This window comes from Bidens hawaiensis, unplaced genomic scaffold, assembly GCF_021521415.1.
Source record: "Bidens hawaiensis isolate Kalapana, Puna unplaced genomic scaffold, B.hawaiensis_p1.1 tig00026175_1, whole genome shotgun sequence".
NCBI lineage: Eukaryota > Viridiplantae > Streptophyta > Magnoliopsida > Asterales > Asteraceae > Bidens > Bidens hawaiensis.
This window is the reverse complement of record NW_027494203.1, coordinates 176858-202850: the sequence shown is the minus strand read 5'-3', so window position 1 is coordinate 202850 and position 25993 is coordinate 176858. Positions and strand designations below refer to the sequence as shown.

The 25993-nt window shown below is 35.8% G+C and overlaps 1 protein-coding gene across 1 annotated transcript; it reads left to right on the top strand.

The window, feature by feature from the left end:
- The first annotated feature begins 13470 nt into the window (after positions 1-13470).
- On the top strand, positions 13471-14130 carry LOC143572925 (uncharacterized). Its single transcript, XM_077057948.1, has 2 exons — positions 13471-13494; positions 13618-14130. The coding sequence occupies exons 1-2, from the start codon at positions 13471-13473 to the stop codon at positions 14128-14130; spliced, it is 537 nt and encodes a 178-aa protein (XP_076914063.1).
- The last annotated feature ends 11863 nt before the right edge of the window (positions 14131-25993 follow it).

The window sequence follows — 25993 nt, the reverse complement described above, 5'->3', positions numbered from 1 at the left end:
ACAAATTGGGTTTCTTCCATATGACATGCATGGAATGCTCGAACCGTTTCGAAGCGCTCTACCCTCGCTTGAGTAAGGAACATTTCCTTAAGCTGGGTGATCATGTCATACGCCCCATTATTCTCGAAATCCTTTTGAATCTCGGGAATCATTGTCCTAACATGAGGCAAGAAACTTGCACCGAATCCTCGGTGTATTTTAGCCAATCCGCGTAGGCATCCAAGTTGTTGACATCGGGTTCATCGGGAATAGGATCGTCCAAAATGTAGGACTTCTTCTGTTGCTTGAGAACACTTATCAAGTTTTGATACCAGTCCATGAATTTATTATAATTTAGACGATCCTTATCCAGAATGGATCTTAGTGATAAGTTTTGCATGGGTGGGATAATAGCGTTCCATGGATTGTTTGTGGCCATCTTTAAAAGAATTTAACCAAGTTCAATTTAGTATTTTCGATATCAATAAATTTTAATCTTTAATACCCTTTAATGTCTCCAAGACAATTAATGATTAAAATCTGGAATCCAACGTTTAATACAAATAGTAGTTAGGTGGCCTTTATCCCACTATTCGAATTAACAAGGTAGTCAACATTTGACAATTGAAACCCTTTGCAACTTCTAGTTTTATGGGATCGGTTAAACATCATATGTTTGGTTGGCATGTTTAATCCCATCAACACCTTTGTACGCCATGCTTCGGTGACCCCATTCACATGGTTTCCAAATCAAGTCGTCCTACTTACACACACGTGTGAGTTTACACATACAAGTGGTTAGGTGACCTTTATCCCACAAGTATTGTAAATCCACCTCAAGATCACAAGTTTTCTTAAATGTGGTTAGGTGACCTTTATCCCACATCAAGACTCCAAGTGACTCGGTATAAAAGGATGGTGTTCAACTTGTTTTAAAAGGGATTTAGTTTTCAAAATTCTAGATTAGAAAACTATATAATGTACCTTTCATTTGCATGCATTCAAAAGAATGGTATCTTTGAAAACCAATTTTCTAATTCCTTATAATAAAACCCATTTTATTATGAAATCATTAAATAGTTAATAAAACCAATTTTATAACTTAATAATTTAAAGGAATCACATTTATGCTAGTTGTCGATTTTAATTGTTGACATCCAAACATGATAAAACAATAAATATAAATCAACAATACTAGCATAAAATACAATCACATGTTCATAACCATAGCCACCTAAAATTAACAACACTTGTTGACCGAAACAGGTGTGTCAAAGGGTCTCTCCTAAGGGACGAGCATGACACAAGGTATAATATGATGAACTCCCACTTGATTCCGAATCCATATGCTTCAAGCGTTCACTTCTCGTTGTGATCCTTCTTCCTTAATTGGGCTTCCACTTGGGCTTCCACCAAAATGGTATTGTAGTTGCATCTCCTTTTACAAAATATATCCTAATACATTTTGTCTAATAAAAGAAATACAACTATTCTACTTATTATTACAAACCATTTGAAAGAATAAATAGATTACAAATCCGAATAAAGAATATTACAAACAAATGCACAAATCACAACAAGTCTCTTCAATATACACAAGGTCATGGCTAAGTTATGAACATCCAACACAAGTAGGTCATCCTTTGACCAAACAGGTCAACCTTTGACCAGAATGGTTCCCCTTGTCCCTTAGTTCTTGGCCTAAAACAGAGAACATATAGTTCTCGGCCAGAAGACCAAAGCTTCAGAGTTTTCGGCCCGAAAGCTTTGGTTCATCGAGAACCTATTGTTCTCGGTCAAAACCAAGAACTAGTTTTCGGTGAAACCGAGAACTATGACTCACAATCATGAGTTCTCGGTCCAACCAAGAACGTGTTTTCGGTCAACCGAAATCTCATGGTTCCCAACCATGAGTTCTCGGCCAACCGAGAACAGGGTTTCGGGTGTCTTCGGTTAGACTGAGAACCATGGTTTTCTACCATTGTGTTCTCGGCCAGAGTTGAAGAACACAGTTTCAGCCCAAACAAAATTTGGCAACCAAAATGACCAATTTTTCCAGTTTTACCACATGCATGTATGGTATAAAATTGAAAAACCAAGGGGCAACCAAAAGGCCTAAAGTTCTCGACCAAAATGGTAAAGATAACCATCACACCTGAGCTCTTTAGAACCTATATTTTTTATGCATGTAAGCGTATAAGCGGCTCTTGATGCCATTGTTGGGTTTTAGCAAGATTATCAAAGTCCAAAATAACCATTTATTAAGGAAAACACAACGGAAATTAAGTTTTATATCTTGTTAACCATTACACATAAACCCGTTTATGTTAAACCCAATCCAGGATCCATATACGATTATCAAACTATCAAAACACAACCATAGGGTGTCAACATACATACCTTTAAGTCTAGAAAACCTAAGGGGATAAATGAGGTTGAATGACGAGCTTCCAAAGGAGGAAACCTCAAGCTTTTATACCCAACGAGCTAATCGACAAAACACCCAAGATGCTAGGGTCTTACACTTGATGCAAGAACAACCTTTTGTTCTTCATCTTCTTCTTGTTCTCGGCAAATAAATAGGTAAGTTGACCAAAGTGCCCTCATGTGCATGGCACATGAGGAGATTTAACTGAGAAGGTGGATGACCGTTAGTGTAAAGGACTAAAAGAGAGACGAAAATGCATATAAAGGATAAAGAGTGAAACTCATTTTCAGAAAGGACCCATTCCATAATTTTGATAATTCCAAAGGACAAAAATTGTAATTTTTTCCAACATATTTATATAAAACTAAATAATATATCTATGTTTTTATTAAAATTTTAAGTTAAAAAATAATTATTAAAAAGAGAAAACAATTGATTAAGAAGGGAAACAAATTTAAATATAAAACTATTAATAAAAAGGGAAATGTATTTAATAAGAGAGAGAAGTGGGAAAATTTTGTAAGAAACTATCTTATGTGATGTCATGTGGCATTAAAAACCTTTATTTTTATAGGAATATTGGATTTTAATAATCTCTATTAAACGGCATTGGCCGATAATAATCCTTATTCGTTTTATCGCCACTGGTGGTCCCAAATTCAAAAATGTTGGCCCCCAATGGTCCCCCGTTAAAAATGACGTAACGGCGTTATAGTTTTTTATGAATTTCAAACCAATTTTTTAGGGCTTTTGATCGTCAGGAGGATACGAGTCGATTGGTGTAAAACTTAGTTTGAAATAGTGCTTCAAAATGACGAAACAATGCTTCAATTCGGATGTTTGAACTTACAATTAACCAAAGTCAAGTCTTTTGAATTATTGTTTCGAGCTAAGTTTTACACCAATCGACTCGTATCCTCCTAACAATCAAAATCCTTAAAACATTGGTTTGAAATTCAGAAAAAACTATAATGTCGTTAAGTCATTTTTAACGGGGGACCATTGGGGGCAACGTTTTTGAATTTGGGACCGCCAGTGACGATAAAACGAATAGGGACTATTATCGGCCAATACCATTTATTAGGGATTATTAAAATCCAATATTTATTTATTATATAGTATAGATATAGAATATAAATTGGATGTAGCTCAATGGTAGAGCACTCACTTTAATAGTGAGGGGTAGGGGGTCAAACCTCACTATCACCAATTTATATGGGAGATATGAGGGATGACCCAGGCTTGCCAGGGTTCGAGTCCTGATCTCACCCGGTTTTACCGGCTCCTCGCTGTCGTGCAATATGGCGGGCGTGGGGGCCGGGTTTTATCCAGTGAATCCCTCAATAGGTGGACCGCTAGGGGCTGCGTCCGTCTGGACTAGTGGCCGGCTCGGGCTACCTTTAGCCAATGGGGGCCACGTACGAAGTACCCGGCGTTACTTAGTTGGTCGTTCAAAAAAATAGTATAGATATAGATATAGATATATTAATAAAGAGATATTATTATATGTAATAAAAGAAGAGTTTGGCGCCGCTAAACTATAATTGGTCCGTTTGGCGGCACCTGACAACGTGCGTGATTTACAGACATTTTAGTTTTAATTCAAGGACCATAAAGAATGTAATCGAGGCCGACTAAATTAATGTCGACTCACCGACGTATCTTCGGGACCACCAACGTTCGGGTTTTACAAACCCACGGGTTTTACAAACCCACGGGTTTTATCGACCAAATAAACGTCATTTTAGATATTTTATTTTTTTATTTGTTAATTTGACGAACTTTTTTGTTTGGGGGGGGGGGGGGGGGGTTTACGCTTAGGTTTTGCCAACATTGTTTATAATGTACCGTAACAAATGAAACTAAAACTGATCAAAATTCGTGTCGACACACTGCCACAACGCCGGGTACCGACAATGCTAGGGTTTACCAACTTTCAGGTTTTAACTGTCAAATAAACATCGTTTTAAGTAATTTATTTGTTTTAACGCTTGCGTCTTAGGATTTAGAGTAATGTGACAAGTATATAAGCATATCTGACCTGTCCCGGCGCGAGTTATCTATAATTAAGAAGTTTTGTGCTACAATTTTGAATATTTTATTAGTTTTGTTTTGTTATTATACATATCATTTTATAGATAAACACTTATAATGTCTTGGTGAGTTGGTTAATGCTAACTTTGTTAATACTTAGAAGGAATTTGAATGGAAGATGCAATCCATTCAAGTTCAATTCTCATACTCGTCTTAACTTGAAAGAATTTTTTTCCAATCTTGATTCTTTGGTTTCTTTCTTTTTTTTTTTATAATTATTTTGTGTTTTTTTTGTTTAAATATATTAACATAAATAAGATTATTGGTGTCGTAAGTATTTCATTGGATCATTTAGTAGCATCTTATTGGTGCAAGATATATTTTATGCTTTATTTTAGTTCGGTACCGTAACGAATGTGACGTAAATCGAACGAATTCACGTAGGCTCATCGTGTTTGTTTTGTTTCAGTAACCTAACGAACGTAATGAAAACGACCAGATGCCAACTTTTCTTTTTTGGTATCGTAATAAACGTGACCGAAACCGACCGAATTCTCGTAAACTCACAACCTCAACGCTCAAGAACAACAACGGTCGGGTTTACCAACGCTCGAGTTTTACCAATCGAAGTCACAAAGTGGTCCACCACAATTTTTATAATTTTTTGTTTTAGTTTGAGTATAGTAAAGCACGTAACTAAACCGACCGAAGTAGCGTCAACTTAGCATCTCAACGCTTGAAGCCGAGAACGCCTGAGTTTTACCACCGTTCAAGTTTTACCGACCTGTTCGACGCAACGCGCCGAGTAAAACTCTAGTTACTCCTGTCATCAAATCACTATTGATTTTTGAGTGGTTTCATTGATTCATATTGCCAACTATTGATCCACTTTATATTCATTTTAACCAACTTTTTAGCCCTTAAACTACGAAAGACAAACATAACAACCCCTTAGCCTATTGTTTACTTATATTCAACAATACATGAAAGTTAGCGTCCAGTATGGCATATGACAAAACATTGTCCTCGTTTTAATGGCTGTGTAAGAATGGCTCGTTTAAATACACAATTGGAGTAAAGTTAATTGCAAATGCATAAGAATTTATTGTAAAATATAAAATTATTCAATGTTAATTTCTTTAATGGTTACCGTCCGAGCTTTACATAAGGGTTTTGTGTTTTTTGTATGAAGTAACGTTTCTATGTTAATTTTTCTAAAGGTTAACAATCTCGCTTAACGTACATGTTTTGTTTGTTTGCCTTTTTTTTGTTTTTTTATCTTTTTATTTTTTTTTTGTATAAAGTTTCTAGGGACAATGAATTTTTAACGACTTGATGCACTATTTCGTGTTTTTACGAATTGATTCTCTTAACGTAAAGGATTCATTCTTTGTATTCAAAACCAAGTCATGTTTCTACAGCAACAAGTGGGGGTATTCAACTAGACTAAGGTGCTCTAGTTGCCACTGAAATGCAAACTCGCTATTCACATTAAGTGTGTGGATATGCAGCGTTTACGAGCCCGACACGACTCGCGGGATTTGAAATCTAACCACCTAGCTACCCCCCACATAGCTAAAAAGCCCCATAGACCCCCACCCTGACCCGAATCTCTCCCGGCTTTCTCAGGTTGGGTTAATCGGGTTTTTTAGTATCCTATAAAACAAAAAAATGGAATAAAAACTACAATGTTAAATTAAAGTTAACTTATTCTTCTTCACTCGTAACATAAATAAAAAAATACCCAATATAATTGTCTTCAATATATCATGATTAGAGTATTCGATTATGGTTGTTTATAGGCATAAATTAAAAAGGTTCTTAAACAACAAACAATTAATCCTTAAAAAAAGAGTAGGAACACCCGATCAGGGCCGAATTATGATAAGCTTAGTGACTAAGTCTTCTTGTATTATATCTAAAAATATATTTGGTTTAATACGGATAGTTTATTCGGGTTAATCAGGTTGACCAAAACCCAAAATTTGAACCCAAGAACTAACCCAAACTACTTCACTTCGCTTCTGGGTTAGTCTTATAATATACCATATGTTTATAATAAAAAGGTAATTTGGTCTCCCTCATAGTTGTTTTAAAGCATTACCTACTTAAAAAGTTACAAATTCTCTTAGAAAGTTACAAATTACTAGATAAAATAAATTGGCTTTTAAGATAAAACACATATTCTAAGAAAGTTACAAATTTTCTCAACGCTAATTCTTTTATAAAGTTACAAATTACTAGATAAAATAAATTGGCTTTTAAGATAAAACACATATTCTAAGAAAAAATTTGTTGAAACATCTTCATGATCAAGTTTTTTACATTCATGGTTTCGTAAGATTCATTTAAATTATTTTTTGCATGCATATAAAAAAAGTATATGTAAGTAAATGGTAATAATTTTATCTACACAAGTGACATGATAATCTACGCATAACTCATGTTCACTTATACAAATTGCTAGTTAATATATATTCATCTACACATAACTCGTGTTCACCAACAAATAACTTATTTTGACATACACAGATTACTGGTTTATTTTATTTGCACCAACACGGAACTAATATTGACCTACTAATAAATCATATTTACCTACACAAACTTGTGTCTGCCAACACATAAAAGATTGATTAAAAAATAATTGAATTTAAAATATGATTTTTTTTTTCCTACGTTGAGAATATTTTACAAGTTTAATTTACTACTATCAATTGTAAGTACAACTTTTGTTTGTGTAGGTTAATATTTTAATGTGTAGCTAAAAATGGGCAGGCTATAACATGAAGTTGTATATGTAGCTTAATATTGTGATCTGTACATGTTCATATTTGTATAGTGTATGTGGTATTTCAAATGTGCATGTTTAAATTTTATCGTGTGTAGGTTCATATATGTATTGTGTAGGTGCTATTTCGAATTTTGTACGTGTAAATTTTATCATGTGTAGTTTTATATATATGCAGTGTATGTGATATTTCGAATTGTGTACATGTAAATTTTATCTTGTGTTAGTATACTTGTATACGGTATTTCGAATTGTTTGTGTGAAATTTTATCATGTGTAGAATCAATTGTATAATGTGTAGGTGGTTTTACGAATTCGGTATAAAATTGAAAATCTTCCTATATTTGGTTAAATTAGTAAAAAATATGACTGTGTAGGTGGCTTTAAGAATTCGATTTAAAATTGAAAATTTTTTCAAATTTGGTTAAGTTAGAAAAAATATGATGAAAGAATTAATCATAAATAAAAAAGAAACAATTTAAAACAAAAATTAGTTTATTAGTTATATTTGTTCAGACCAGCCAATTTTTTTTATGATTGATAAAACTAATTATATTATAAAAATATTTAGATTAAAAACAAAAAGGTGTGTAACTTACACTAAATATTTGATTGTTTCAAAAAACAAAAAGGTGTGTAACAAAAATTAGTTTATTAGTTATATTTCCTGTTATTCTTATATGTTGATTGTTTCAAAAAATAAAAAATTGTTAGTAATCTCGTCGGCTTGGTGCACATGTGTAATAATGTGCATTGCATATATGCAAGAGTGATATTTGATACGCGCTATTAGATATATATATATATATATAAGAGTTAAAATAAAAAAGACATAGTTTTGTAGGAAGAGTAGGAATAACATAAAATTTAGAGTTAGGAAACTATATAACATAAATACTAGATCTTAGGAAACTATTTGGTAGTTTAAAAACTAACAATCTCAACCACTAGATCATAGATCCAAGGGCTTAGATTTATTTTTAATCTTCTTAGAAAACTATCTCTTTATTATAACTCACCCATATATATATATATATATATATATATATATATAATACAATATAAGACTAATTCACAAATCGAATACACATTAGTATGTATGTGTAATACAACATTAATGCACATGTTCACTACTTCGACTTTTATATATATATATATATATATATATATATTTCATATAATACAAAACTACTGCACATATACAATACACAAATATTGAATATACGCAATTAAACACTAATGAACATAAAAATACATAGTAATACACATGTGTAATACAACAATATCGCACAATAATACGTATGTGCATTACGTCTTTTTATTTTTTATTTTTTTCATAGAAGAGTAATAAAATATAAGAATAATGGAAAAAACAGAAATTTGAAAACATCTTTTTATTTAAAAATAAATTTTTTATAATTTTTAAGTTTTCTCTCTAATAATGAGTTTTCAGTTGATACTCTCCATATATATATATGAGACACCTATGTCATGAGACACATTTTTGGTTTCTCCTCCACGACAGCCTATTACTAGTCCAATATGTAGTTTGTTTTCTTTATTCTTCTCTTTTTATTGTAGAGATCACTACGTCCTGCTTGTGGTGCGCGCATATAATGTATATATGTGTGAACCCTCGAGTGGGCAATAGTGGAATTCCACTAATTTTGACGTTATTTTAATAATCTCGTGAAAATAACGTTAAAAGTGGCGGAAGGTTAATCAGGCATCATGTGGTGGCGTTGATAGTCGAAAGACAAGGGTACATGCACCAATCGGCCGATGTCCCGATGGTTGAGTGTTATATACCTGATGTCCATGGCTTGATGCCACACTACTATCGAGCCAGGGGTCTCATCATCGGAAGCAGCCTCTCTATTCCTACGGAGTAGAGGTAAGGTTTTCTACACATCTTACACTCCTCAGACGCTACTATAGCTTTGCTATTGGTGGGATATACTGAGTACGATGATGATGATGATTGTAGAGAGAGCACATCTCCGGTAACGCGACAACCGTCTCCGTTACCGCCACACCACTGCACACTTATACACCACGGTCAACCACCATCCCTTCTCTAATACCACCAAAGCACCACCTACGCGCCATCGATCATGCCTTCCAGGTCAACGTTTTCACCCAAATAAACTACAAAACCATGGTGTGTGAATGATGGTTCTTTCCGGTGTTGGTTGCCGGTTGTAGAACTGGAGCTTGAACAATGGTGCCGATATTTAATGTCGAAAACAGTGGTGGGAAGTGTGGCGAGGAGTAGTGGCGGATCCAGGAAATTTTCACACAGGGGTCAGAAATTTTTTGGGTTGGTACCCAGTTATATATAAAAAAAATATTTGTTTCTGGTTTGCCCATTCCGGTCGGGTCAAATCGATATATAGTTTTTTTTGCCCGATTCAGTCAAAAATATATGTAAAATATAATTCCTACTTGCATTAATGTATATAGAATATACTTTTTTCTTGTTGATATACTACCGACCACCTGACCATTTTAAGTTGTTAACTCTAGGCTAGACATGTATACCGAAAAATATTTGTTTTAAATATTTTTGTGTTGAAGTAAGTTACAAAAAATACATATGATCTAATAAATTAAAAAAAGATGATAATGTGAAATTAAATAAAATGTAAACAATATGGAACCAAAAGGATTTATATAATTTCATATTAAATTGAACTGAATAATAAAATAAATAAAAAACTACATTTATACTTATCATTTTCTGTGTTATTTCTTTTTTACTTTTGCATAAAGAAATGGATTTTGATGTCTATATTTTTTAAATAAAACCTCCATGTTATAGCTTCATTAAACACTTTCAAGCCCATAGATATTAACCTTTAAATTGGCCCAAAGTAAACTCTACAAAGCTCATATAACTAAAATTCAATTAAGGCATCTACCACATATAGACTTTCACTTTCATCTTCCACATAACACAATTGAACCATCTTTGCACAAGCTGAAGAAAAAATTTCTATTCATGCTATTCATTATTCTACTTTTCATAAATCACCCATCAGATCTCGAAATTCTACAGGGATCAATGTAAAATTTCACATGGGTCGGTCAATATTTTAGCCCTATAATACTACTATTTGTTTTTTGTTCACAGGGGTCGGCCAACTCCTACACGGTATGGGTAGATCCGCCCCTGGCGCCGAGGGGTTGTCTGGTGGTAAAGAGAAAAGTTGGAAATGAACTTCATTTAAAAGTCAATGCAATATATTTGGATTTAAAATCAATTTTATTCGCATTCCAAATAGAGGTACACAAACCGGTTTAAAACTTAAAACCGGTTTGGGTTAAAACCGGTTTGGTTTGGCAACAAAAGTCAAAACCGGGTTATGATCGGTTTCGGTTCGGGTTGAAACCGGTTTCTTACCATGTTACCATTGGTTTCGGTTTGGGTTGTGAACGGTTTTTGCCCGGGTTTGGCCAGTTTTAGTTCGGTTAACCGGTTTGGAACCGGTTTTTGAGGGGAAAATTACAAACCGGTTCCAAACTGACGGTTTCAATCGGTTCCAAACCGGTTTCTATATAATCGGTTTTTAATCGGTTCGGTTACCGGTTTATTTGGCCACCTCTAATTCCAAATCCATCCATTTTATCGACATTCCAAATCCGAATAATAATGTTTAAATTCTTTTGAATTTCATTTGGTACTGGGCTAATCTTGCTGTGTAACATCCCCAAAATTTTGATTCAAATTTGACAACTAAGTAAATTTGAAGTATCAAAATTTCCTAAAATAAGTGTTGGGAAAAATTTAAAAAAAAAATAATATCATTCTATAAGGAAATAAAATATCCCATAAATAAAGTTATCTTATGGTAAATATATGGAATAAGGAAATTCCATCCCACATGGAAGGATGTAAGAAAGTGGAAGCATTCCACTTAAGTATAAATACGGAAAATAGAATCCATCCCACATGGAATGTGGTAAAGAAATGGAAGCTCTTTATAAGGAATATAGTTTCCATTATAATATTCTTATATACCTAGCATGCACCCAGTGGTCCTAGCGGAGGGTGCGAAGCACCCGATGCGCACAGGCTCGGGCTCGTGCGAATGGCGTTGGGCGATGGTCGCAATGTGGCGCTTTGATGGCGCACTTTGCACTTCGCACACTCACATCGCCGCGGGCCGCATAAGAGCCGCCTTAGTATTTTTGGACAACGAGAATTAGACTAGAAATGACAAGCTATCAAAGACAAGGGACTAAAAGTGAAAAATAATATTCAGGGATCCATCGCGCTACGCGATGAGTCCAAGAAGACGGCCATCGCGTACCGCGATGGGCCGTGATGACTCGGGGACACGTGTCACACTCTGGTGACACGTGGCAGAAGGGAAGGACACGTGGCAGGCCACGTGGCGCCCATGCAAAAATAGCGGCGTCGCGGTACGCGACGGCCTACGAAGAGGACCCATCGCGTACCGCGATGGGATCCAAAATCAGCTATAAAAGGGGGGTGAACGGCATCTCATTTTCTCACACCAAAATTTCTCTCTCTAGACTCTCTCTTTAGAAATTACTCTCTACCTCGGTTTCCGTGCCGACCCGACAATCGTTACCTCGTAATCCGTGCCATACACTGACGAAACCTCGAAGTGCGTGCTACACGAGAATAACCCGACATTCTATCTCGAAGTACGTGCACGTCACGATGGCCACCATATGTTTCCTCGTTTTGCATGCCAACCTCGAAGTTCGTGTTAAGCCTTGAAGTTCTGACAATCTAAGCACCAGTATGTGACATAGAGTAGAAGTGCTGCTCATACAAACTTAGGTATCTAACTTCGAATACCCGTGTAAGGTAAGGGTTCTGACCTAAGTCATTATGATATTATTATTATTATTATATGGCTTAGACCATAGTCATGGGTATAGCCCAAACCTTGATCATAATTATGTTTACATAAGCTTTAAACATTCAAAGGATTATAATAGTGTTTCTTTACAACTAAGAAACATCAGTTTTACATTCATAAGAAAATATAGTTTCTTCACGATTAAGAAACATAGCATTCGTATACAAAGAATATATTTAAAACATTGTTTCTTCATGTGTAAGAAACATAAGATTTTACATGCATAGCAGTCAATGAATGTTTCTTCTTGAAGAAGAAACATATTATAGATGTTTCTTCATGAAGAAGAAACTCATCATATGATTTGATAAATAAACAGAAAGACTACGGGTCTAAATATTTTATTCAAACAAATGATCAATCAAGGTTTAAAGCTATTTAAACCAGACTAAAGGTCTATAGCCGGATCAAAAGACGATCCGTGTATTTATATACCTATTTTATTATAGGTCAATCATTCAATCAAAAAGTCAGTCAATCAATCATTCATTCACAGTCAAGGTTTCAAACGAAATCACCATATCATTCAGAACAAACAATCACAGGTGAATATGTTCAAACCTTTTATAACGTGAATACGTTAACCTTTTCAATCAGTCAAATCATATTTATACTCGATAAGATGAATGGGTGTTTTTCTTAATGAGTCAGTCAATGTTTACATGAGATTATGTGATCTCAAAAACGTTATAATACAAAGTAGAAAATAAAATCAACTCAGACCGAATACACATGTGTCTGGATCCAAACATAATTGTTAAAGCTCAATCAGTCAATCAAAGGCAATGAAGCCGCGAGCTTAAACGGTCATGACCAGTTCTCAGTTCAGGGCCGTTTGGCTCGGGGAATACCGTTATGTGTGTAGGGCAGTGGTACATATACCGGAAGTAGAAATGCTTCCGCTGAGCTTGTCAAGAAAACTATGTTTGTATTATAATGTCATTCAAATGTTTTATAGAGTCATACATGTTCACCAGCATATAGCTGACGTATTTTTCCCCACATTTCAGGGAATACAGATTAGTACAGGTAGCAAGACATTCATGGAGTTAGATGCTCGCAAGGTAATGATGGCTCAGTGTTTTATTATTAAAATATTGCAAACGATATTTCAACAAGCTTTATAAATCAAACATCGGGTATTTATTATCTGATAAGTTTTCAAAGAAATTAATATTTTATTCAACCAAAGTCTTCTGCTAAAATAACCCGCAACTCTGATGTATTTACAGAACAGGTACCAAACTATTGGTCATAAGCCTAGGCCCTAAGTCGGGGTGTGACATGCTGGTCCATCAATCAGTATGAGCCAAGAGTTTTGAGCAAAATTAAATATATGAGAAATGGGCCACCTGAAAGATGGTAACGTAAATTTTAAACTTGTCGACATTTTATAATACCCATACGATTAACGGCCCCTCAATACTAGTTGTCATAATTTGTGAAATGGGTCAAATAACTAAAAACTAAACATGTTTGCACTTTGACAGGGTCTGGACCCAAAATCGACAGCTAATTTGTTTGCAAATTCGATTTGCACCGGCGAAAAAACCATTAATGGAGAAGATTGCTTTGTGCTAAAGTTTGAAGCAGAGCCTTCATCTCTAAAAAAAAGAAGTAGCAACAACGTGGAGATCGTAAAACACATTTGGGGGCACTTTAGTAAAAAAACCGGTCTTTTGCACCACCTTAAAGATTCAAATCTCATTAGAATCAAAGCCCATGGATATGGAAATGTGTTTTGGGAAACAACTATGGAAACACTAATTCAAGATTATCGTACCATTGACGGCATCAACATTGCGCATGGTGGAGAGACAACGGTCTTGTTGTTCCGTTTTGGTGACAATGAGAAGCATTCAAGAACGAAAATGGAAGAGCTTTGGACAATAGAGGAGTTGGATTTTAACATAAAAGGTCTTTCAATGGACTGTTTTTTACCACCTAGTGACATTATTAACGGTTCAGACCATGAAGCCACTGATGCGATTAGTGACACATGAAATTCTCAGCTGGTGACTAAGAGTAGAGGTGTTTATCCGAAGATTAGTCTCCAAAGTTGAGATTGCAATCCTCAGATGTTTAGAGAACGGGCTTGAGACACTACTGTCATAACATGATTGGTCTGTTTTGTACATATAATGCTGTGCGTCACACACACACACATGTTTGTATATATATATATATATACACACACACGATCTTGAAACTCTATTTGAGCATGTGAGTTGCTCTTTGCTTATATCTTGATATAATGTTTTCTTTTGTAAAGTTGTAACTTAAAAAATAAAAAACAATAGCAGGAAGTTAAAATAAAGTGAAATAAATACGGGATAGATTGATATTATAAATTTACAATACAATTAAGTTTAATGATACATATTGGTTAGAGAGATGTTCTCTTAATGTATGAAAATCTCTCAAAAATGATAGAAAAACCCGGATGTCTCTTTATTCGACGATAGAGTTTACCATGAAGTCAAGTTCCGGTTCCAATACAAGATTATGGTTTACAAGAGTTTCCATATTTTAGTTATTTTATATAATATAGTCCATGTAAATAAGTAACTAATTATATGAGAAAGGTATTGAAGGTTATTTTGGGCTATGCATCGCCTTACAAACGAGTCTTTAATTTCTCTTCGAGTTGTGTAAAAGAGTGGTACCATGGCGATTATCAAAGCTACACTACACGTCCTGCTGGAAAGGGTCCTGATTGGATGTTCGATTATGAGATTATTTAATTCTTTTACTTCCTCAATTGAAAAACCAAACGACGACTTGGTGCATGCTTATTTGAAAGATCAGATGTTTTCCCCACCAAGAGCTTCTAAATATGATGATATTGTTGACCTTGATCATCCTGAAAGATATGATGCTGCAACTGTTTCTTCAGATGTTGGTGCTTTTGTAGATTCTTCTTCTGTTCCATTTCTTGAGAATCCCTAAGTTACTCAAGTATTTGTTGTGGATTCGTCTCATCCTATGGAAGATATCTCTTCTGTAAAGAAGCCTACTAATTTAAGTGATCATGTTGTTGTTCCTGAAAATCCGACACTTCAGATTCACACGTATCATCCTCAGCACAACATCATTGGTGATCTTGATGTAGGTGTTCGTACACGACATCTGATTGATAATGCAAATGATGATAATGTAATATGTGCGTATGCTGATATGCATTCTTCAGGCATCATGAGTATTGCTTGTTACACTTGCTTCTTATCTCAAATGGAGCTGGCAAGTGTTCGTATGGCACTTGAAGATTCTTCATGGTTTGAGGCAATACACGAGGAATTGCAACAGTTTATCCGACTAGGTGTATGAGATCTCATCGATAAACATGATCGGGTTAAAAAGCCTATCCCGACTAAATGGGTCTTTAATGTAAGAGGGATGACCGTGGGGTTATAGTGAGAAATAAAGCGCGTTTAGTCGTGCAAGGGTTTCATCAGCAAGAAGGCATAGATTACACTGAAGTGTATGCTCCTGTTGCAAGACTGAAGGCCATACGAATATTTTTGGCTTATGCAGCCTTCAAGAACATTAAAGTATATGAGATGGACGTTAAGAGTGTGTTTCTTAACGGGGAACTTCATGAAGAGGTGTTCGAGAAACAGCCTCCTAGTTTTGAAGATCCTGACTATCCTGACCGAGTTTACCGATTAAACAAGGATCTATATGGTGTACACCAAGCCCCGAGAGCTTGGTACGGCACGCTTGCTTACCATCTTATGGGTTGTGGCTTCAAAAGAGGAACTGAGGTTTGTACCCTATTTTACAAGACTTTTGGAGAAGATCTGCTCCTTGTCCAGATTTACGTCGAGGACATTATATTTGTCTCAACAAATGACAAGCTTTGTTAGTACTTCGAAAAGTTGATGCAGACAAAATTTGAGCTGAGTTCGATGGGGGAGATGGATTTCTTTCTAGGGTTGCAAGTTCAACAGTCTGACGCTGGAATTTTTATTCATCACACAAAGTATGTGAATGTCTTGAGCCGATTCAAGATAAATGTCGGAAAATTCCCTTCTACTCCGCTTCCCGTGGGTCACAATTTGTCACCGGACGAATTGGAAGATATCGTTGATCAGACCCTTTACCAAGCTATGATAGGTTCTATAATTCATATAAATGCATCGCGTCCTGATATAATGCTTGCTATTTGCTTGTGTGCCAGGTATCAAGCGATTCCCCGAGTGACTCATCTAGTGGCGGTGAAGGGTATATTTCACTATCTGAGGGGTAATCCTGACATCGGGTTATGGTATCCCAAGTATGATCGTTCCGATCTTACTGCTTTTTCTGATACGGACTATGGAGGATGCAGGATCAACTTCAAGTCTACAACAGCGGGTTGTCAATTTCTAGGAAGCCGGCTTGTTTCCTAGCAGTGTAAGAAGCAGACAACAGTCTCTACTTAAACCGCAAAAGCCGAATACGTGGCAGCCTCGAGTTGTTGTTCAAAGGTTTTATGGACCCAACAACACTTGCGGGATTAGAGTTTAAAGTTTCTTACTACTCCCATTTTTATTTATAACTCAGCTATTATTTGTATCACGAAGAACCTCGTGCTCCACTCTAAAACGAAACATATTGATATTCTGTATAATTTTATTCATGACTGCTATGAAAAGAAATTAATTCACATAGAGAAGGTGCACACGGATTATCAAAAGGCAGACCTTTTTACCAAAGCTTTTGAAAGAACAAGATTTAAATTTTTACTTGGTTTAAACTGTCACACCCCACTTTAGGGCTTAGGCGTGTGACCAATAGTTGGTACCTCTTTTGTAAATAAATCAGAGTTGCGGGTTTTATTTCAGTGGAAGTCTTTATAAAATATTATTATATAGAAAACTTATTAAACTCTCGGGACAAATTACCCGTTTGATATTTCAAACACATTTCTTTATAAAACATAACTTTTTATAATATTTTCAAATAAAATATCTGAGCCACCAGATAGCATCTAATGACTATAACTCCAATCTTCTATTCCCCCTTGCTTGTTTGTTCTAACCTTTCTTGTTTCCCTGTAACATGGGGGAGAAAATACGTCAGCACAAAGCTGGTGAATAACGCTGACTCTAAAATCTCTTTTCAATACCTTTGTGAAACCAACAATAATACCTTTGTGACTACTCATTAGGCACCCAACTAAATTAGGATAAAATTACCCTAAGTACCATGTACAATTAATTATATACACAATATCATTTCTCTGAACAGTCCCATAGACCTTCAGAGGCATGTTGATGATACGCATGGCCTCAGGGAAATGTCGAGTCACCATGTATGTTTGGATCCAGACACATGTATACTCTTAATCAGAGTGTCCGTTTCTTATTATTGTACACAAAGTTTTTAAACATTCAGACTCATTATAAAAGGTTTAGGGCGTATTCACCTTTTCTGTTTATAATCAGTTTCTGATACTGATTCCTGTTTTCTGATTTCCTCTTCTTGTTTTGTTACCTCGGACCTATAGTACGAGAATAACCTTTGTATAAATAACTAGATCAGCGATCTAGCTTCAGACCTTTAGTCCGTTTTGTATAGCTTTAACCTTGATAAAAAGCATTTGTTTATAAAACACTTGGACCTTTAGTCCCTTTCTTTATTTATAAATCATATGCTACGTTTCTTCTTCAAGAAGAAACGTCTATATTGAGTTCCTTCTTCAAGAAGAAACATTAATAAAACTTTATTCTTTGAATATTATATTTCTTAATAATAAAGAAATACTATTTTAACTATAACCCTCACTTAAGAAAAGTTATATGATTCTTAATCGTAATCAAGGTTCGGCTATACCTCCGACTATGGTCTAAACCATTTGAAAATAATAAAATAATAACTTAGGTAGAACCCCTTACCTCGCACGGGTATTCGGAGTTAGATATTCCTAAGTTTATACGGGCAGCACTTCTACTCTATGCACGTCTATCGAGGCGTTCTTGATCCACTTTTCTTGGCACGCAAACCGAGGCAATGTTCGGTTGCCAGGTCGTGCACGTACTTCGAGGGAAACACAGGGTTTATGACACGGATAACGAGGTTATGATTGTCGGGTCGGTGGTACACAAAATGATGTTCGGCACGCAAACCGAGGTAGAGAGAGTAAATTCTAGAGAGAGAGTGGCTGTGGGTGTATGTGCAAATGAGCCGACCCCCCTATTTATAGCAAATTTTGGATCCCATCGCGGTACGCGATGGGTCCTACTTCTCCCGCCGTCGCGTGCCGCGACGACTCCTTTTTCTGAAATCACGCCACGTGTCGCCACGTGGCCCGACACGTGTGCCACGTGGTCTGACACGTTATGCCACGTGTCACGTCGTGCTTCCACGTGTCACCTGAGTGTGACACGTGTCCATAAGTCATCACGGCCCATCGCGGTAAGCGATGGCCCTCTTGGACTCATCGCGTAGCGCGATGGGTCCTTGGATATTATTTTTCAGTTTTAGTCTCTCGTCTTTGATAGTTTGTCATTTCTAGTCTAATTCTCGTTGTCCAAAAATAATAAGGTGGCTCTTAAAGCGGCTCGCGGCGATGCGAGCGTGCGATTTGCAAAGTGCGCCATCAAAGCGCCACATTGCGCCCAACGCCCTTCGCCATCGTCCTCGTCCTCGCCCGAGAGCGTGCGCGTCGGGTGCTACGCAGCCTCCGCTAGGACCACTTGGTGCATGATATTCATAAAAGAATATTACTATGGAACATCTCTTCCTTATAAATAGCTTCCATATCTTTACTACTTTCCATGTGAGATGGATTCCATCTTCCTTATTTATATCTTAGTGGAATGCTTCCACTTTCTTACATCTTCCAATGTGGGATGAAATTTATTTCATGTAAGTAAACTTAATTTAGGAAATATTTTTATTTCCTTATTTTTCTTATATTTTCTTATTTAATATTTTCTCATTACTTATCTTTAGATTATTTTTGATCCCTCAACTTTCCTAAGTTGTCAAATTTGGATCAAAATTTTGGGGATGTTACATCCTCCCCACCTTGAAATGAATATCGTCCTCGAGATTCGTTGTTTGAAGTGTGAACAGTTCTTACGTCTTGGTTGATGATTAGATCCTATCTAATCTGGTTCTTATATGCAGGATGGCTGTTTATTTTGTTGCTAACTTACATCCTTGAATGATGTAACCAGTTAATAGTTCAGAATGTCATTAGTAATTGTAAATTGATAAACACAGTGATCAGTTGTGTTTAACTATTTACCTTACCGTTTGTAATATAAATATTTACCGATGTTAACTACATTGTTGTTTTGATTCAATCTGTCGAATCTATTCCACTATATTGTTGTTGTTAGATTCAGTCTATCGAATCTATTCCATTAACTTGTTGCTTAGATTCAGTCTATCGAATACATTCTATCCTTGATCTTGATTGATGATGTTCTCTATATTCTAACAGTACCCCTGTACTTTGACTTTAATCACATTTGCTATACTTATCGATTGTATTTCTTGAATATCTTCGAGTTCTTTTTCTTTGACTTTTTGATCAACCTTACTAGGTAGATATTCTTGAATGAGCTCCTTTCGATAATATATTATCCTTGCATATATATTTTTTTAACGTTTGGTATATCATCCTCCTAGATGATAATTTTCTCAACGTTTTCTTTGTTATAAGTTCAGATGAACTATTCAATATGTGAACCTCTTGATTGTTCTTTAGAGGTAACGAATATAAGCATTCTTGTGTATTAACACGATCTATATGCTAATATTTAATTTATAACTTAGGGAATTAAATACCCTTCGTTGATTACAAAACTTCTCGTTTAAGAACGAGTTACAGTTAATATATAAAAGTTAGCTAATCTATCTTGACATTTTCTTGATGTGATATTGTCATTTATCTTGACTAGCTTTTCTTTTCGGGCATTCAGTCTTGAAGTGTCCCGTTTCTCCACATGTAAAACATACCCCTAGTTTCTTACGGCATTCATCTATTGTGTGTCCTGCTCTCTTTCAGTATGCACAATTGTTTGAATTTTCTAGTCGACACTTCCCAGTATGTTTTCTTCCACAAGTCTTACAAGCTGACTTGGGAGTACTTTCTTCTTTTCCTATCTTCTCGGAATCTTTTGGTTTAATCTCTTTATCTTCCATCTTTTCTTCTTCTTGATTCCTTATCATACTGTTGATTAAGTATCCGGCCCATTCCATAGCCGAATCAACTGTTTCTGGCATATTGGATCGTACCATATCTCTTATTTCTCTTGGTAGTCCATATATGTATCGAGTTACTTTGTTATATTCCGGAGTTACTAAATGTGGAACCAGTCGGCAATATTCTAGGAATTTAGTGTTATATTCCCTAATATTTGTGCCTACAACCTTGTGATTCTATAACTTAGTTTGAAGTTGATCCATTTCATGAGTTGGGCAAAATTTCTTCAATATAAGACCTTTGAATGTTTCCCAACTTAAGTTAAACATCACTTCTCTCCCTTTGCTCATCAACAGAGCATTCCACCACTCATGCGCCTCTCCTTTAAACATTAAGGCGGTATACTGAATCTTCTCTTTATCAGTACACTTACTTGTTATTACTATTGTTTCCATCTCCTCAAGCCACCTCACGGTTGTAATGGCTCCTTTATCTCCGTGAAACTCCTTTGGTCCATAATACTTGAAGTTTTTGAACGAACATCCACTGATTTTCAGTTTCTTTCGTTTCTTATTCTTTGAATGATTATCAGCCATAGAGCTATCATAAGTTTCTTCCTTTCTTGAAGAAACAGACTTACTTCGATTTCTCTTGTTAGATTTTGGTTGACTTTTACTCATAGAAAAGTCATTCATAGCTTCTTTAATCATCTTTTGAATTTCTTCTTTATATTGGATAGGAATTTCATTATTTTTATTTTCAATGTTTTCTTCATTTTCATTTTTCTTGGGAGGACTATTGTGAGAGTTTGCAATTTCTTCTCTTGACATACTACAATAAAATTTTAAAAGATAAGTCCAATATTCGAAGAATTCAAAACATATCTTTTATTCATCTTATTTTAGTTATAAGAGTGCATATTATTCGTTACTATTTACTCTCTACAATTACTAAGGTTTTATTTCTTTCAACGAATAATTAATTTCTTAATTTTGCTATCTTTCTTGATAGTCTTCTCTTTTTCTTCCATTGTTTCTTCCTTTTGAGTGCACACAAAGTAAGGATCTTGTGTTGCCGGATAACATTCTTGTTCTTGAATATATTCTTCCGGGTAACTCCTTACTTCTTTTTCCTCTGGCGTCATTGGTTTCTTGGATCTACTTGATCCTGCTCCATATGTGTTATGATTGGGAATTATTTAAGTTAGCGGAATGTCAGAATCATATGAATCTGAATCTTCCTCCATTTTTGTTTGACATGAACTTTCATCACTAGATATAGGAATTGGGAGAAAGGACGTTCCCATAAATCCTTTTCCTTTACCAGATCGAGGCTTAACGGATTCTTCGCTAGATTGACAATCGGACATCTGTGCGAGATTTAAATTTAAGGATAGGTAGACGCTCCTATCTTATTTGTATTGTTATATCTAATCCGTATCAGTTTCGATTAATTTCTTGATACTTTTCCACTAAGTATCAATATTTGTATAATAAGTTTTCAAAACTTATCCTTAATCAAAGCCTAGGTATAATCAAATACCTAATTCTGTAAGATTGATGGCTCTGATACCAACCTGTCACACCCCACTTTAGGGCCTAGGCGTGTGACCAATAGTTGGTACCTCTTTTGTAAATAAATCAGAGTGGCGGGTTTTATTTCAGCGGAAGTCTTTTATAAAATATTATTATATAGAAAACTTATTAAACTCTCGGGACAAATTACCCGTTTGATATTTCAAACACATTTCTTTATAAAACATAACTTTTTATAATATTTTCAAATAAAATATCTGAGCCACCAGATAGCATCTAATGACTATAACTCCAATCTTCTATTCCCCCTTGCTTGTTTGTTCTAACCTTTCTTGTTTCCTTGTAACATGGGGGAGAAAATACGTCAACACAAAGCTGGTGAATAACGCTGACTCTAAAATCTCTTTTCAATACCTTTGTGAAACCAACAATAATACCTTTGTGACTACTCATTAGGCACCCAACTAAATTAGGATAAAATTACCCTAAGTACCATGTACAATTAATTATATACACAATATCATTTCTCTGAACAGTCCCATAGACCTTCAGAGGCATGTTGATGATACGCATGGCCTCAGGGAAATGTCGAGTCACCATGTATGTTTGGATCCAGACACATGTATTCTCTTAATCAGAGTGTCCGTTTCTTAACATTGTACACACAGTTTTTAAACATTCAGACTCATTATAAAAGGTTTAGGGCGTATTCACCTTTTCTGTTTATAATCAGTTTCTGATACTGATTCCTGTTTTCTGATTTCCTCTTCTTGTTTTGTTACCTCGGACCTATAGTACGAGAAAAACCTTTTTATAAATAACTAGATCAGCGATCTAGCTTCAGACCTTTAGTCCGTTTTGTATAGCTTTAACCTTGATAAAAAGCATTTGTTTATAAAACACTTAGACCTTTAGTCCCTTTCTTTATTTATCAATCATATGCTATGTTTCTTCTTCAAGAAGAAACGTCTATATTGAGTTCCTTCTTCAAGAAGAAGTTTTAATAAAACTTTATTCTTTGAATATCATTTTTCTTAATAATAAAGAAATACTATTTTAACTATAACCCTCACTTAAGAAAAGTTATATGATTCTTAATCGTAATCAAGGTTCGGCTATACCTCCGACTATGGTCTAAACCATTTAATAATAATAAAAAAATATATTAGGTAGAACCCCTTACCACGCACGGGTATTCGGAGTTAGATATTCCTAAGTTATACGGGCAACACTTCTACTCTATGCACGTCTATCGAGGCGTTCTTGATCCACCTTTCTTGGCACGTAAATCGAGGCAATGTTCGGTTGTCGGGTCGTGCACGTACTTCGAGGGAAACACAGGGTTTATGGCACGGATTACGAGGTTATGATTGTCGGTTCGGTGGTACGCAAAAAGATGTTCGGCACGCAAACCGAGGTAGAGAGAGAGTAAATTCTAGAGAGAGAGTGGCTGTGGGTGTGTGTGCAAATGAGCCGACCCCCCTATTTATAGCAAATTTTGGATCCCATCGCGGTACGCGATGGGTCCTACTTCTCCCTCCGTCGCGTACCGCGACGGCTTCTTTTTCTGAAATCACGCCACGTGTCACCACGTGGCCTGACACGTGTGCCACCTGTCGCCACGTGGTCTGACACGTTCTGCCACGTGTCACGTCGTGCTGCCACGTGTCACCTGAGTGTGACACGTGTCCATGAGTCATCACAGCCCATCGTGGTACCCGATGGCCGTCTTCTTGGACTCATCGCATAGCGCGATGGGTCCTTGGATATTATTTTTCAGTTTTAGTCCCTCGTCTTTGATAGCTTGTCATTTCTAGTCTAATTCTCGTTGTCCAAAAATAATAAGGTGGCTCTTAAAGCGGCTCGCGGCGATGCGAGTGTGCGAATTGCAAAGTGCGCCATCAAAGCGCCACATTGCGCCCAACGCCCTTCGCCATCGTCCTCGTCCTCGCCCGAGAGCGTGTGCGTCGGGTGCTACGCACCCTCCGCTAGGACCACTTGGTGCATGATATTCATAAAAGAATATTACTATGGAAAATATCTTCCTTATAAAGAGCTTCCATTTATTTACCACTTTCCATGTAGGATGGATTCCATCTTCCTTATTTATATCTTAGTGGAATGCTTCCACTTTCTTACATCTTCCAATGTGGGATGAAATTTCTTTCATGTAAGTAAACTTAATTTAGGAAATATTTTTATTTCCTTATTTTTCTTATATTTCCTTATTTAATATTTTCTCATTACTTATCTTTAGATTATTTTTGATCTCTCAACTTTCCTAAGTTGTCAAATTTGGATCAAAATTTTGGGGATGCTACATAAAAAGTTTAAAATCTCCCGCTGATATATCTAAGCTCGGATAATCATTTTTCTTTTGTTTGTATAGTTTTTGTCTACTTTTTCTTTCTTTAATAAATTGGTTTTTGGGGGAGAAAATGGGAAAATACAATAATTTTGTACTTTTAGTATGTACAGATAAAATACAAAAACATTCAAATATTTCAAAAATACAAAAACACTAAAAATTGTGCTCATCAAAAATGAGTTTTGAATAAAAAAGAGAATATGATAGTACATTGGTCATTTTATTCTGAAATTTCAGTATAAAAATAGGCTTAAAACACCGTGTGCTTAACCGCATTGGTGCATTGATAGGTCTTAAACAAACAATTAGGGTTATGTATATGATATAAACATAAAAAAATGCCAAATTAAAAGAGGTGTTAGTCTCTTCCAAAAGTCTTGGTAATGAAGGCAAAAAAGTAATAGTCGGTCATACTCAAGCCTTATGTCTGTTTGATAACCAAATCAAAAATTTCAAAATAAAAAGCATCTATTTTATGGTTAACACTTCAATGGTGTATGGTCTTATGGCCTCATATCCTGTATTGATGGGATGCCTCAAGTTTCTGGACATTGTGAGTCTTTAAGCGGCTTATTATCTGGGTATTCATAATCGGAATACTTAAATGCTTTAAGATCGAACCATTATAAGTCAATAAACTTGATCATTGTTGTACTTCGTACAATTTGACTACTGACTTGATCAAACACACTGTTAGTCATACATTGTTCCTCCCTTGCGTGTGTCTTAATATCAATAAGAAATGGACCCAGGGGATACAATGTTTGTAAGCCAAACAGACATTGTATAATATTATCGATGTAATTATGCTGAGCCCACAAGTGAAACCTCTGACTATCCACACACAACCCCGTGGCATACTCCGCCCACGAACCTGCCCCAAACCGCTATGCCTAACATTGCATAGCAAAAATATATATCAACAACAAAATAGACATGTGCAACTGGCTGGGAAACATCAGCAAATCCATGCCGGACCAGTTGGGTTTGTCAGACCAATAGTACTATCCACACTCTACCGGCTTTCAGTTAATCACTCGTGTTCCGGGGCCTTAGAATGTTAGCAACTCAGACAATTACCATCTTAGTACATTTCCGTACGATTCCCGTACAATAAAACATATATAAATACACGCAAATCCATGCGTTCAGTATGTACTTAAACATTTCAGTAGTAACATGCTTCCGCCCCGGGAAAATATTTAAAAACAATTCAGAAAAAGGGGCTCGTGAAACTCACCTTATCACATGCAAGCAGGTAACAACAGTCATTATCAGTTAACACGTCCAATCTGTAATATGATCCCTACGATCGTTACTATACAATCACTATTAATATAGCTTTAACCGTGTTAACCGGTACATCTAGGGACACTGTTAACCCAGTACTGTACCCGTTCCGGGGGCAATGTTAACCCATAACTGTACCCGTTCCGGGGGAAATGTTAACCCAGAACACCTCTCCGGACTCAGATTGTGATTTCTTTTAGAGTTCAATAGTCAAACTTAATATTAGTTCGTTTCCCCGTTTCGCGTGCCTAGCACGGTTATCCGTTTTTACGTTTCAAAAATGAGTTTAGTCACACACGACCCGAAAATAGTGGTTGACTGATAATTTAATTAAAGTTGTGAAGTTAGAGCTCGGTTTAGACGCCCCGTTTGGACGCGGGACCCGTTTCCGTCTTTAGTGCACCGGAAACTGTTAAATCGGGTAAATTACTCAAATAATCCGAATTATTTTCGGATGATTTATTTTTACTTGTTTAACTCAGTTATATGAAAATAGTTCATTTTTTTAGGGTTTTTATATACCGGTCAGCTCG